This window comes from Oncorhynchus masou, chromosome 29 (assembly GCF_036934945.1).
Source record: "Oncorhynchus masou masou isolate Uvic2021 chromosome 29, UVic_Omas_1.1, whole genome shotgun sequence".
Lineage (NCBI taxonomy): Eukaryota > Metazoa > Chordata > Actinopteri > Salmoniformes > Salmonidae > Oncorhynchus > Oncorhynchus masou.
Genome location: NC_088240.1, coordinates 82666327 through 82681611, shown reverse-complemented (window position 1 = coordinate 82681611; position 15285 = coordinate 82666327). Strand labels below are relative to the sequence as shown.

At 49.4% G+C, this 15285-nt stretch overlaps 1 protein-coding gene across 1 annotated transcript in view; it reads right to left on the bottom strand.

Annotated features, from left to right (window-relative positions):
• Positions 1 to 168: 168 nt before the first annotated feature.
• The window catches only part of LOC135520777 (band 4.1-like protein 4B), a 29676-nt gene continuing 14559 nt past the window's right edge, over positions 169 to 15285 (bottom strand). Inside the window, exons 15-24 of the mRNA XM_064946558.1 lie at positions 15038 to 15071; positions 14772 to 14866; positions 12846 to 12997; positions 10307 to 10422; positions 10113 to 10223; positions 3554 to 3606; positions 3316 to 3474; positions 2996 to 3131; positions 2735 to 2862; positions 169 to 2607 (exon numbers count right to left, since the gene is read on the bottom strand). Coding sequence (XP_064802630.1) covers positions 2544 to 2607; positions 2735 to 2862; positions 2996 to 3131; positions 3316 to 3474; positions 3554 to 3606; positions 10113 to 10223; positions 10307 to 10422; positions 12846 to 12997; positions 14772 to 14866; positions 15038 to 15071 — 1048 coding nt within the window. The 3' untranslated portion in view covers positions 169 to 2543. The remainder of the gene's footprint in view (positions 2608 to 2734; positions 2863 to 2995; positions 3132 to 3315; positions 3475 to 3553; positions 3607 to 10112; positions 10224 to 10306; positions 10423 to 12845; positions 12998 to 14771; positions 14867 to 15037; positions 15072 to 15285) is intronic.

The following is a 15285-nucleotide window of genomic DNA, read 5'->3' as shown; positions in this document are numbered from 1 at the left end:
GAGAAAACAAGAAGCACTAGGACCCCGAGGGCAGAACTAGCATTGTATAACACTAGGACCCCACCCACATTCTCGTTCACTCCACAACACTCTACCTGATCCTGTTAATGCACCGGTTTCTCTTGATTCACCTGATACACCAACACACTTCCCGAGCAGAGAGCAGAATGTTTGTTCACATGTTGTCTTTATTAAGGTTAAACACAGGGGTATAGAACACAGACAAGAACAGCAATAAGGAACTGCACAGAAACATGGCAGAGCTGTAACCTGAGCTCTGACCCAAACTCACCAGTTAGTGCCATGTAACCACAGGCCTAGGATCAGATTAGTTCTAAGATTGACCACAAGGAGGATGTAAAAAGGCCTGATCCAGGTAGTGGATATGGGCAACTACAACTGATCCAAGCTGCAGTCTGTTTGGGTCTGTCTCCATCTACAGGACAAGACCGGTACTGCAACTTTTCACCTGGGAACAGTTACCAGCATGTAGCAGTTTCATCAGAGCAAATCAACATGACAATACAATAAGTCATGACAAATTGTTTGTGTCATCATTTAAACAGTTAGGGCTTTGATTGTGTAGCAGCAGTAACCTTACTACTTTAACATTCATCTTTCATCGTCACCTGTCCCTCTGTCTGCCTGTCTGTCTGTCTTGTCTGCAGGGATATGTGATTCTCTCGGGGGCATGTTATTACAGGGTGTGTAGTGTGGGAGCATGTTATTACAAGGCGTGTGGTGTGGGAGCATGTTATTACAGGGTGTGTAGTGTGGGAGCATGTTATTACAGGGCGTGTAGTGTGGGAGCATGTTATTGCAGGGTGTGTAGTGTGGGAACATGTTATTACAGGGTGTGTAGTGTGGGAGCATGTTATTAAAGGGTGTGTAGTGTGGGAGCATGTTATTACAGGGTGTGTAGTGTGGGAGCATGTTATTACAGGGTGTGTAGTGTGGGAGCATGTTATTACAGGGTGTGTAGTATGGGAACATGTTATTACAGGGTGTGTAGTGTGGGAGCATGTTATTACAGCGTGTGGTGTGGGAGCATGTGATTATAGGGTGTGTAGTGTGGGAGCATGTTATTACAGGGTGTGTAGTGTGGGAGCATGTTATTACAGGGTGTGTAGTATGGGAACATGTTATTACAAGGCGTGTAGTGTGGGAGCATGTTATTACAGCGTGTGGTGTGGGAGCATGTGATTATAGGGTGTGTAGTGTGGGAGCATGTTATTACAGGGTGTGTAGTGTGGGAGCATGTTATTACAGGGTGTGTAGTGTGGGAGCATGTTATTACAGGGTGTGTAGTGTGGGAGCATGTTATTACAGGGTGTGTAGTGTGGGAACATGTTATTACAGGGTGTGTAGTGTGGGAGCATGTTATTACAGGGTGTGTAGTGTGGGAGCATGTTATTACAGGGTGTGTAGTGTGGGAGCATATTATTACAGGGGGTGTAGTGTGGGAGCATGTTATTACAAGGCGTGTAGTGTGGGAGCATGTTATTACAGCGTGTGGTGTGGGAGCATGTTATTACAGGGTGTGTAGTGTGGGAGCATGTGATTATAGGGTGTGTAGTGTGGGAGCATGTTATTACAGGGTGTGTAGTGTGGGAGCATGTTATTACAGGCTGTGTAGTGTGGGAGCATGTTATTACAGGGTGTGTAGTGTGGGAACATGTTATTACAGGGTGTGTAGTGTGGGAGCATGTTATTACAGGGTGTGTAGTGTGGGAGCATGTTATTACAGGGTGTGTAGTGTGGGAGCATGTTATTACAGGGTGTGTAGTGTGGGAGCATGTTATTACAGGGGGTGTAGTGTGGGAGCATGTTATTACAGGGGGTGTAGTGTGGGAGCATGTTATTACAAGGTGTGTAGTGTGGGAGCATGTTATTACAGCGTGTGGTGTGGGAGCATGTGATTATAGGATGTGTAGTGTGGGAGCATGTGATTACAGGGTGTGTAGTGTGGGAGCATATTATTACAGGGTGTGTAGTGTGGGAGCATGTTATTACAGTGTGTGGTGTGGGAGCATGTTATTACAGGGTGTGTAGTGTGGGAGCATGTTTTTACAGGGTGTGTAGTGTGGGAGCATGTTATTACAGGCTGTGTAGTGTGGGAGCATGTTATTACAGGGTGTGTAGTGTGGGAGCATGTTATTACAGGGTGTGTAGTGTGGGAGCATGTTATTACAGGGTGTGTAGTGTGGGAGCATGTTTTTACAGCGTGTGGTGTGGGAGCATGTGATTATAGGATGTGTAGTGTGGGAGCATGTGATTACAGGGTGTGTAGTGTGGGAGCATGTTATTACAGGGTGTGTAGTGTGGGAGCATGTTATTACAGGGTGTGTAGTGTGGGTAGACATAAAACATGTTCCTTTTAAAATAACAGTTAAGCAAAGTCTTTTGTATGCAAATCTAGAAAGGTTGACTGCATTATGTACAGTAAATGCTGACTGCTGAGTGCAGCCAGTGGACGTGGGACTCCTGAGGGTCGTCTCACACCAGGTCCATGCGGCATCCATGATGTCATAGGGGTCACGGACTCAGAGCTCCGTCATCAGGAGAGCCCTGAGAATCTTCTCTCTGCCCAACCTCATCTCCTCCTCACTAAACACAGACACACACACAGACAGGGACACACACACACAGATCATCATGAGGAATGTTACATGACTGGGATTTGTGTGTTGGGTGTCTGTAACCTGAGTGTGTGTGTAACCTGAATGTGTGTTACCTGTTGGTGTGAGAGGAGAGGCAGGGTACCAGGGGAGGGATGGAGGTGTGGTAGAAGGAGGGGGAGAGGTGGGGAGAGTGAGAATGCTCACGGCATGGGCTCCTCAGCTCCAGTATCGGCATGTCCATCTGCAACACACACAAAACAGTTTAGTTCACAATCCACTATTATTTTGCTTATAAATGACAAGGCTCTGATCCAAATGGATGAATGCTCTGCTATGAAAAGTGTGTGTTGCTGAGTGCTCTGGGGTATGATAACCTGTGTGTTTGTTTCCTGAGGGTATATGGAGGGTTGTGTCTGGTTGTCCAGTGAGTTGTTAGATCCACACTTCCCAGTGCTCCGGGAAGAGATCGCTGCAAGGGCCTCTGGGAGATTATCCTCGTCATCATGGTTACTGAGGACCAATTACAGGACAGTGTTCAGCCACAGCATTCTAAATGTATCACATGAGTAGTGAATAACTAACATAATGGGTTTTTGTGTAGTGGCTAGGTTATGACAGTACTTTGAGTACAGGACACAGCTGTGAGCATCGTATGGAATCCCAGAGCAGGTGGTGAATACCCTGCCATACTTACAAGCTGAACTGTCTGACCAGTCTTTTCCTGCGGTTGGTGTTAGGGTTAGACTTGGCGGGTCTGTCTGTGGTTGAGTTGTGGTCGGGGCGGGGGGAGGTTTTCTCTGTGGTCAGACTGGAAGTGGCAGAGTCTTGAGAGTCCTGACAGGAGCTCTGATACCTGAGATACACACATACCATTATCATCCACCATCAAACACACACACTGGGAGGAGTATTGTATCACTGCTAGTACTGGCCTGTCATTGATCTCCTGACTACAGGTCTTCCCTCTGGGCATCAGTGGAGCATCCTTCATCAAGAGAGGAAGAAGAGGAGAGGACAGGAGCATGACAGAGGAGAAGAGGATGGGAGAAGAGGAGAGGACAGGAGGATGACAGAAGAGAAGAGGAGAGGACAAGAGGATGAGAGAGGATGTTAGCTTTTACACGGCTACTGTAAACATACACTCACGAGGGGTTAGTCCTCACTCTCTAGACAGCCTCCATCAATCACTAGGGGTCAGTACTCACTCTCTAGACAGCCTCCATCAATCACTAGGGGTCAGTACTCACTCTCTAGACAGCCTCCATCACTAGGGGTCAGTACTCACTCTATAGACAGCCTCCATCACTAGGGGTTAGTCCTCACTCTATAGACAGCCTCCATCACCAGGGGTCAGTACTCACTCTATAGACAGCCTCCATCACTAGGGGTTAGTCCTCACTCTATAGACAGCCTCCATCACCAGGGGTCAGTACTCACTCTATAGACAGCCTCCATCACTAGGGGTTAGTCCTCACTCTATAGACAGCCTCCATCACCAGGGGTCAGTACTCACTCTATAGACAGCCTCCATCACTAGGGGTTAGTCCTCACTCTATAGACAGCCTCCATCACCAGGGGTTAGTCCTCACTCTATAGACAGCCTCCATCACCAGGGGTCAGTCCTCACTCTCTAGACAGCCTCCATCAATCACGAGGGGTCAGACCTCACTCTATAGACAGTCTCCATCACTAGGGGTTAGTCCTCACTCTATAGACAGCCTCCATCACCAGGGGTTAGTCCTCACTCTATAGACAGCCTCCATCACCAGGGGTCAGTCCTCACTCTCTAGACAGCCTCCATCAATCACTAGGGGTCAGACCTCACTCTATAGACAGTCTCCATCACCAGGGGTCAGTCCTCACTCTCTAGACAGCCTCCATCAATCACTAGGGGTCAGACCTCACTCTATAGACAGTCTCCATCACTAGGGGTCAGTACTCACTCTCTAGACAGCCTCCATCACTAGGGGTCAGTACTCACTCTATAGACAGCCTCCATCACTAGGGGTCAGTACTCACTCTATAGAAAGCCTCCATCACTAGGGGTCAGTACTCACTCTATAGACAGCCTCCATCACCAGGGGTCAGTACTCACTCACTAGACAGCCTCCATCAATCACTAGGGGTCAGTACTCACTCTCTAGACAGCCTCCATCACTAGGGGTTAGTCCTCACTCTATAGACAGCCTCCATCACTCACTAGGGGTCAGTACTCACTCTATAGACAGCCTCCATCACCAGGGGTCAGTACTCACTCTATAGACAGCCTCCATCACTAGGGGTCAGTACTCACTCTATAGACAGCCTCCATCACTAGGGGTCAGTACTCACTCTATAGACAGCCTCCATCACTAGGGGTCAGTACTCACTCTATAGACAGCCTCCATCACTAGGGGTCAGTACTCACTCTATAGACAGCCTCCATCACTAGGGGTCAGTACTCACTCTATAGACAGCCTCCATCACTAGGGGTCAGTACTCACTCTATAGACAGCCTCCATCACTAGGGGTCAGAACTCACTCTATAGACAGCCTCCATCACTAGGGGTCAGTACTCACTCTATAGACAGCCTCCATCACTAGGGGTCAGTACTCACTCTATAGACAGCCTCCATCACCAGGGGTCAGTACTCACTCTATAGACAGCCTCCATCACTAGGGGTCAGTACTCACTCTATAGACAGCCTCCATCACTAGGGGTCAGTACTCACTCTATAGACAGCCTCCGTCACTCAATAGGGGGTCAGTCCTCATTCTATAGACAGCCTCCATCACTAGGGGTCAGTCCTCACTATAGACAGCCTCCATCACTAGGGGTCAGTAGTCACTCTATAGACAGCCTCCATCAATCACTAGGGGTCAGAACTCACTCTATAGACAGCATCCATCACTCAATAGGGGTCAGTCCTCATTCTATAGACAGCCTCCATCACTAGGGGTCAGTCCTCACTATAGACAGCCTCCATCACTAGGGGTCAGTCCTCACTATAGACAGCCTCCATCACTAGGGGTCAGTCCTCACTATAGACAGCCTCCATCACTAGGGGTCAGAACTCATTCTATAGACAGCCTTCATCACTAGGGGTCAGTCCTCACTATAGACAGCCTCCATCACTAGGGGTCAGTAGTCATTCTATAGACAGCCTTCATCACTAGGGGTCAGTCCTCACTATAGACAGCCTCCATCACTAGGGGTGAGTACTCACTCTATAGACAGCATCCGTCACTCACTAGGGTTCAGAACTCATTCTATAGACAGCCTTCATCACTAGGGGTCAGTCCTCACTATAGACAGCCTCCATCACTAGGGGTCAGTCCTCACTATAGACAGCCTCCATCACTAGGGGTCAGAACTCATTCTATAGACAGCCTTCATCACTAGGGGTCAGTCCTCACTATAGACAGCCTCCATCACTAGGGGTCAGTAGTCATTCTATAGACAGCCTTCATCACTAGGGGTCAGTCCTCACTATAGACAGCCTCCATCACTAGGGGTCAGTCCTCACTATAGACAGCCTCCATCACTAGGGGTCAGTACTCACTCTCTAGACAGCCTCCATCACAAGGAGTCAGTACTCACTCTATAGACAGCCTCCATCACAAGGAGTCAGTCCTCACTATAGACAGCCTCCATCACTAGGGGTCAGTCCTCACTATAGACAGCCTCCATCACTAGGGGTCAGTCCTCACTATAGACAGCCTCCATCACTAGGGGTCAGTACTCACTCTCTAGACAGCCTCCATCACAAGGAGTCAGTACTCACTCTATAGACAGCCTCCATCACAAGGAGTCAGTCCTCACTATAGACAGCCTCCATCACTAGGGGTCAGTACTCACTCTATAGACAGCCTCCATCACAAGGAGTCAGTACTCACTCTATAGACAGCCTCCATCACAAGGAGTCAGTCCTCACTATAGACAGCCTCCATCACTAGGGGTCAGTACTCACTCTATAGACAGCCTCCATCACTAGGGGTCAGAACTCACTCTATAGACAGCCTCCGTCACTCAATAGGGGGTCAGTCCTCATTCTATAGACAGCCTCCATCACTAGGGGTCAGTCCTCACTATAGACAGCCTCCATCACTAGGGGTCAGTAGTCACTCTATAGACAGCATCCGTCACTCACTAGGGGTCAGAACTCATTCTATAGACAGCCTCCATCACTAGGGGTCAGTCCTCACTATAGACAGCCTTCATCACTAGGGGTCAGTCCTCACTATAGACAGCCTCCATCACTAGGGGTCAGTAGTCATTCTATAGACAGCCTTCATCACTAGGGGTCAGTCCTCACTATAGACAGCCTCCATCACTGGGGGTGAGTCCTCACTATAGACAGCCTCCATCACTAGGGGTCAGTAGTCATTCTATAGACAGCCTCCATCACTAGGGGTGAGTCCTCACTATAGACAGCCTCCATCACTAGGGGTCAGTACTCACTATAGACAGCCTCCATCACTAGAGGTCAGTCCTCACTATAGACAGCCTCCATCACTAGGGGTCAGTAGTCATTCTATAGACAGCCTCCATCACTAGGGGTCAGTCCTCACTATAGACAGCCTCCATCACTAGGGGTGAGTCCTCACTATAGACAGCCTCCATCACTAGGGGTCAGTACTCACTATAGACAGCCTCCATCACTAGGGGTCAGTAGTCATTCTATAGACAGCCTTCATCACTAGGGGTCAGTCCTCACTATAGACAGCCTCCATCAATAGGGGTGAGTCCTCACTATAGACAGCCTCCATCACTAGGGGTCAGTAGTCATTCTATAGACAGCCTCCATCACTAGGGGTCAGTAGTCATTCTATAGACAGCCTCCATCACTAGGGGTCAGTCCTCACTATAGACAGCCTCCATCACTAGGGGTGAGTCCTCACTATAGACAGCCTCCATCACTAGGGGTCAGTAGTCATTCTATAGACAGCCTCCATCACTAGGGGTCAGTAGTCATTCTATAGACAGCCTCCATCACTAGGGGTGAGTCCTCACTATAGACAGCCTCCATCACTAGGGGTCAGTACTCACTCTATAGACAGCCTCCATCACTAGGGGTCAGTCCTCACTATAGACAGCCTCCATCACTAGGGGTGAGTCCTCACTATAGACAGCCTCCATCACTAGGGGTGAGTCCTCACTATAGACAGCCTCCATCACTAGGGGTGAGTCCTCACTCTATAGACAGCCTCCATCACTAGGGGTGAGTCCTCACTATAGACAGCCTCCATCACTAGGGGTCAGTCCTCACTATAGACAGCCTCCATCACTAGGGGTCAGTCCTCACTATAGACAGCCTCCATCACTAGGGGTCAGTCCTCACTATAGACAGCCTCCATCACTAGGGGTGAGTCCTCACTATAGACAGCCTCCATCACTAGGGGTGAGTCCTCACTATAGACAGCCTCCATCACTAGGGGTCAGTCCTCACTATAGACAGCCTCCATCACTAGGGGTCAGAACTCACTCTATAGACAGCCTCCATCACTAGGGGTCAGTCCTCACTATAGACAGCCTCCATCACTAGGGGTCAGTAGTCACACTATAGACAGCCTCCATCACTAGGGGTCAGAACTCATTCTATAGACAGCCTCCATCACTAGGGGTCAGAACTCATTCTATAGACAGCCTCCATCACTAGGGGTCAGTAGTCATTCTATAGACAGCCTTCATCACTAGGGGTCAGTCCTCACTATAGACAGCCTCCATCACTAGGGGTGAGTCCTCACTATAGACAGCCTCCATCACTAGGGGTGAGTCCTCACTATAGACAGCCTCCATCACTAGGGGTCAGTCCTCACTATAGACAGCCTCCATCACTAGGGGTCAGAACTCACTCTATAGACAGCCTCCATCACTAGGGGTGAGTCCTCACTATAGACAGCCTCCATCACTAGGGGTCAGTAGTCATTCTATAGACAGCCTCCATCACTAGGGGTGAGTCCTCACTATAGACAGCCTCCATCACTAGGGGTCAGTCCTCACTATAGACAGCCTCCATCACTAGGGGTCAGTACTCACTATAGACAGCCTCCATCACTAGGGGTCAGTCCTCACTATAGACAGCCTCCATCACTAGGGGTCAGTCCTCACTATAGACAGCCTCCATCACTAGGGGTCAGTCCTCACTATAGACAGCCTCCATCACTAGGGGTCAGTCCTCACTATAGACAGCCTCCATCACTAGGGGTCAGAACTCACTCTATAGACAGCCTCCATCACTAGGGGTCAGTACTCACTCTATAGACAGCCTCCATCACAAGGAGTCAGTCCTCACTATAGACAGCCTCCATCACTATGGGTCAGTCCTCACTATAGACAGCCTCCATCACTAGGGGTCAGTCCTCACTATAGACAGCCTCCATCACTAGGTGTCAGTACTCACTCTATAGACAGCCTCCATCACTAGGGGTCAGAACTCACTCTATAGACAGCCTCCATCACTAGGGGTCAGTCCTCACTCTATAGACAGCCTCCATCACTAGGGGTCAGTCCTCACTATAGACAGCCTCCATCACTAGGGGTCAGTAGTCACACTATAGACAGCCTCCATCACTAGGGGTCAGAACTCATTCTATAGACAGCCTCCATCACTAGGGGTCAGAACTCATTCTATAGACAGCCTCCATCACTAGGGGTCAGTAGTCATTCTATAGACAGCCTTCATCACTAGGGGTCAGTCCTCACTATAGACAGCCTCCATCACTAGGGGTGAGTCCTCACTATAGACAGCCTCCATCACTAGGGGTGAGTCCTCACTATAGACAGCCTCCATCACTAGGGGTCAGTCCTCACTATAGACAGCCTCCATCACTAGGGGTCAGAACTCACTCTATAGACAGCCTCCATCACTAGGGGTGAGTCCTCACTATAGACAGCCTCCATCACTAGGGGTGAGTCCTCACTATAGACAGCCTCCATCACTAGGGGTCAGTCCTCACTATAGACAGCCTCCATCACTAGGGGTCAGTACTCACTATAGACAGCCTCCATCACTAGGGGTCAGTCCTCACTATAGACAGCCTCCATCACTAGGGGTCAGTCCTCACTATAGACAGCCTCCATCACTAGGGGTCAGTCCTCACTATAGACAGCCTCCATCACTAGGGGTCAGTCCTCACTATAGACAGCCTCCATCACTAGGGGTCAGAACTCACTCTATAGACAGCCTCCATCACTAGGGGTCAGTACTCACTCTATAGACAGCCTCCATCACAAGGAGTCAGTCCTCACTATAGACAGCCTCCATCACTATGGGTCAGTCCTCACTATAGACAGCCTCCATCACTAGGGGTCAGTCCTCACTATAGACAGCCTCCATCACTAGGTGTCAGTACTCACTCTATAGACAGCCTCCATCACTAGGGGTCAGAACTCACTCTATAGACAGCCTCCATCACTAGGGGTCAGTCCTCACTCTATAGACAGCCTCCATCACTAGGGGTCAGTCCTCACTCTATAGACAGCCTCCATCACTAGGTGTCAGTACTCACTCTATAGACAGCCTCCATCTGAGCTTTGTAGATGTTACACTTGAGATGGTCTGTAGGGCTGCAGGGAGAGGAGGGCTGGAGAGACTTCTCAGACAACTGCTTCTCCTCTGCCTAAGAGATGAGAGAGAGAGATGGAGTCCAAATGTGTATTAAAACAACTGCTAAAATATGTCTGACCTGGTGTGTAACCGTACCTTGTTGTCCATGTTGACATGTAGTGAAGGCCAGGGAGAGGTGTTGCTGTCTGTCTCCAGGGGGTTGAGCAGACAGACCTCCAACTCATCTACAGGACAGGGAGGGGCTCTGTGTTCTAAACACACACACATAGTGTTAACATATAACCTGGCTGCCGTGGCGTCTGTAACCTGGCTGCCGTGGTGTGTGTAACCTGGTGTCTATAACCTGGCTGCCGTGGTGTGTATAACCTGGCTGCAGTGGTGTGTATAACCTGGCTGCAGTGGTGTGTATAACCTGGTGACTATAACCTGGCTGCCATGGTGTGTATAACCTGGTGTCTATAACCTGGCTGCAGTGGCGTGTATAACCTGGCTGCCGTGGTGTGTATAACCTGGTGTCTATAACCTGGCTGCCGTGGTGTGTATAACCTGGCTGCCGTGGCGTGTATAACCTGGCTGCCGTGGTGTGCATAACCTGGCTGCCGTGGTGATTATAACATAGCGTCTATAACCTGGCTGCCGTGGTGTGTATAACCTGGCTGCCGTGGCGTGTATAACCTGGCTGCCGAGGCGTGTATAACCTGGTGTGTATAACCTGGCTGCCGTGGTGTGTATAACCTGGTGTCTATAACCTGGCTGACGTGGCGTGTATAACCTGGCTGCCGAGGAGTGTGTAACTTGGCAGCCGTGGTGTGTATAACCTGGTGTGTATAACCTGGCTGCCGTGGTGTGTAAAACCTGGTGTGTATAACCTGGCTGCCGAGGCTTGTATAACCTGGCTGCCGAGGAGTGTGTAACTTGGCAGCCGTGGTGTGTATAACCTGGTGTGTATAACCTGGCTGCCGTGGTGTGTAAAACCTGGTGTGTATAACCTGGCTGCCATGGTGTGTATAACCTGGCTGCCGTGGTGTGTGTAACCTGGTGTGTGTAACCTGGCTGCCGTGGTGTGTAAAACCTGGTGTGTATAACCTGGCTGCCGTGGTGTGTGTAACCTGGCTGCCGTGGTGTGTAAAACCTGGTGTGTATAACCTGGCTGCCGTGGTGTGTGTAACCTGGTGTGTGTAACCTGGCTGCCGTGGCGTCTGTAACCTGGCTGCCGTGTTGTGTATAACCTGGCTGCCGTGGTGTGTGTAACCTGGTGTGTGTAACCTGGCTGCCGTGGTGTGTAAAACCTGGTGTGTATAACCTGGCTGCCGTGGTGTGTGTAACCTGGTGTGTGTAACCTGGCTGCCGTGGTGTGTAAAACCTGGTGTGTATAACCTGGCTGCCGTGGTGTGTGTAACCTGGTGTGTGTAACCTGGCTGCCGTGGTGTGTATAACCTGGCTGCCGTGGTGTGTGTAACCTGGTGTGTGTAACCTGGCTGCCGTGGCGTCTGTAACCTGGCTGCCGTGGTGTGTATAACCTGGCTGCCGTGGTGTGTATAACCTGGTGTCTGTAACCTGGCTGCCGTGGTGTGTGTAACCTGGCTGCCGTGGTGTGTGTAACCTGGCTGCCGTGGTGTGTATAACCTGGCTGCCGTGGTGTGTATAACCTGGCTGCCGTGGCGTGTATAACCTGGCTGCCGTGGTGTGCATAACCTGGCTGCCGTGGTGATTATAACATAGCGTCTATAACCTGGCTGCCGTGGCGTGTATAACCTGGCTGCCGTGGCGTGTATAACCTGGCTGCTGTGGTGTGTATAACCTGGCGTCTCTAACCTGGCTGCCATGGTGTGTATAACCTGGCTGCCGTGGTGAGTATAACATAGCGTCTATAACCTGGCTGCCGTGGCGTGCGTAACCTGGCCGCCGTGGCGTGCGTAACCTGGCCGCCGTGGCGTGCGTAACCTGGCCGCCGTGGCGTGCGTAACCTGGCCGCCGTGGCGTGCGTAACCTGGCTGCCGTGGCGTCTATAAGCTGGCTGCTGTGGTGTGTATATCCTGGCTGCTGTGGTGTGTATAACCTGGCTGCTGTGGTGTGTATAACCTGGCAACTATGGTGTGTATAACCTGGCTGCTATGGTGTGTATAACCTGGCAACTATGGTGTGTATAACCTGGCTGCCGTGGTGTGTACAACCTGGCTGGCGTGGTGTGTATAACCTGGCTGCCGTGGTGTGTACAACCTGGCTGGCGTGGTGTGTATAACCTGGCTGCCGTGGTGTGTACAACCTGGCTGGCGAGGTGTGTACAACCTGGCTGCCGTGGCGTGTATAACCTGGCTGCTGTGGTGTGTATAACCTGAATTTTATGGTGTGTACAACCTGGCTGGCGTGGTGTGTACAACCTGGCTGCCGTGGCGTGTACAACCTGGCTGCCGTGGCGTGTGTAACCTGGCTGCCGTGGCGTGTGTAACCTGGCTGCCGTGGCGTGTATAACCTGGCTGCTGTGGTGTGTATAACCTGGCTGCTGTGGTGTGTATAACCTGGCTGCTGTGGTGTGTATAACCTGGCTGCCATGGTGTGTATAACCTGGCTGCTGTGGTGTCTATAACCTGGCTGCTGTAGTGTCTATAACCTGAATGCTGTGGTGTCTATAACCTGGCTGCCGTAGTATGTATACCCATGTGTGTATACTCACTGTTCTTGTGTGTGTGACAGTCAGTCTCCTGGCTGTTGTCGTAGTGTGTGTGTCTGCGGTGGCGATGGTGTATACTTCCAGAGTACGGTGTCTCGTTCTCCTCAACACTGAACTGCTGCTCCCCTCCCAGGACAGGACCACGCCGAGGGAAACTGGGGACAGCACATCACACTCAAACACACAGTCCAGAAACCCAGAACCAGACCAGCACCCTGTTCCACCTTCTTTACCACACAGTAACACCCGTTTTTAAAACCTCTCTTTGGTACACAGGCTGCTGAGGGGAGGGCAGCTCATGGAAACCACGTTTGATAACATTCTATGAGCTCGTCTTCCCCAATTAAGGTACAATCAGCCACCTGTGCTTTGGTAGTCTGTGTGTGGTCTTGTGTGTGTGTATAGCACATCATTTTAACAGTCATTCAGTGTGTGATGTGTGTACACGTGTACATTATTCAACTTCAGTGAATGAGTTTTAGCAGTGCGTTTATTCAACAAGGCTGTAGCGACCAATCTAAGGCTGGTTGTGATAAGGGTAACAATTTTAAGGCAACAGGAAGGAATGTTGAGCATGGGAGAGGATGTAAACACAATCAGCATTAACACAGGTAAACAAGGCCATCAGAGCCATTCTATTGATCTATGGGGGTTGATTAAGCTGAGTCAGAACCCCTCACACACAACATTCATGCCTCTGAAGAATAAAGGGAGATATGCAGCGGTAGACGCAAGACTTCCAAAACATGCTATTGTAATGTATATATTGTAATGTATATATTGCTGATACGGATTTAACAAGAACATTTTCCTTCATCGTTTAGCTGAGATTTCCAAAGTAGCTATATTCCCCTACAGATGTAATGTAGAACCATGTGATCCCTAGTTAAAGCAGTTAATGATGACACAGACTACTTCACACACACTCTAATGATTGGCATCTTACATTCAAACAGTGAATCCTGAGCTAGGATAACTTTTCAAAAGATGAAATTATTTGGCTTGCTCTAAAAGGATTTGGCTGAAAGCAAATCTACCTGCTAACTGGGCAGAAAATAATGTCTCGGTATGACTGTTTTGTAAAGCATAAACAGGATTTCAATCTTACCCAGTTACATTTGAGGACTTGGTAGCATTCAGCCACTAAAGTATCAACAACAATTTCATGAACTAACTGAACATCATGGTCCAATCCACTAGGAGAGAGACCTCTATATGGTATCTGTGTTTAAAGTCTTTCTCTTTCTGTTCAGAAACTCTGTCTCCACAGCATGGTGGTAATGGTGATCTGATGGAGAAGACATAGTAGACAAGGCTGGTGTGTAATGATGGTGATGAGGAGGATGGCAAGGTATTTTGGTTCATGAGTCCACAACCAGAGTGTTTCTCTGTCTCCCAGTCTCTCTCCGTCTTCTGTATTCCAGTTGTCTCGTATGCATATGCGTATGTGTTAGAGTTTAGATTTAGAGGTGGGTTTGGGACAGGGTCCTGGGACAAGGTCCTCGGTCAGAACTGTAGAGGTTAGGGTGGAGGGGTCAGAGTGCAGTCATGACCTTGTCGCTGTACACCACACTGATGGATCCTGGAAAAGACCCGCTGGACCTCTCTGGTACTGACCGGTGACTGGGCTCTTGACTCACTGCTACTGCAGCAAGCGCTCTGGACATGGGAAATGACACACACGGTACGCATACACAGACACGGTAAGCATACACACACGCACACACACAGCCTGTCTAAATGATGCAACACATGAATGATGTAACAGTGATATGACGTGAAAGAGACATTCAAAAAGAAAAAGATAGTAGAGATACCCGACAGAGAGAAAGAGAGCACCTCTGGAATGAGAACTCTGGGGGCTAGGGGGACTCACTATACACCATTAAGAAGACAACTGTCTTACCTATGTCTGTCTGTCTGTCTCACCTGTGCGGGGATGTGTGTCCTGAGTGTTGTAGGTAGATGGGGGGTGTGAGGGCTGGGTGCCAAGGCTCATGGGCTATAGGGATGTTACGCTGGTACTGAACAGAGACAGATGGAGAAAAAGACTGAGAAAATAATATTCAGTTGAATATTGCAGGTGCATTGCCATGGTAATCAGTCACAAAGGTATCCACTGACGTTTTCCTTTTAAACCTTCATATCCATGAGGAACCATTGTGTGTGTGTGTGTGTGTGTTTGTCTGTCTTACTGGGTGTAGACTAGGTTCGGGGCTGGTGTGGGCGCTGAAAAATAACAATATAACTGCTCAATAAGATCACATTTACATACAGATCATTAATCGAAACATATGTAATTTCCATACATTGTTATAAAATGTACATCTTGCTCATTACCATAGTGCTCTTTAACATGAATAGAGGCGTAACATTCAACTCCTCCAGAAAGGACTCACACCACTGGACTTTCTCCACTTGTGTTACAGCCGGAATTAGAAAA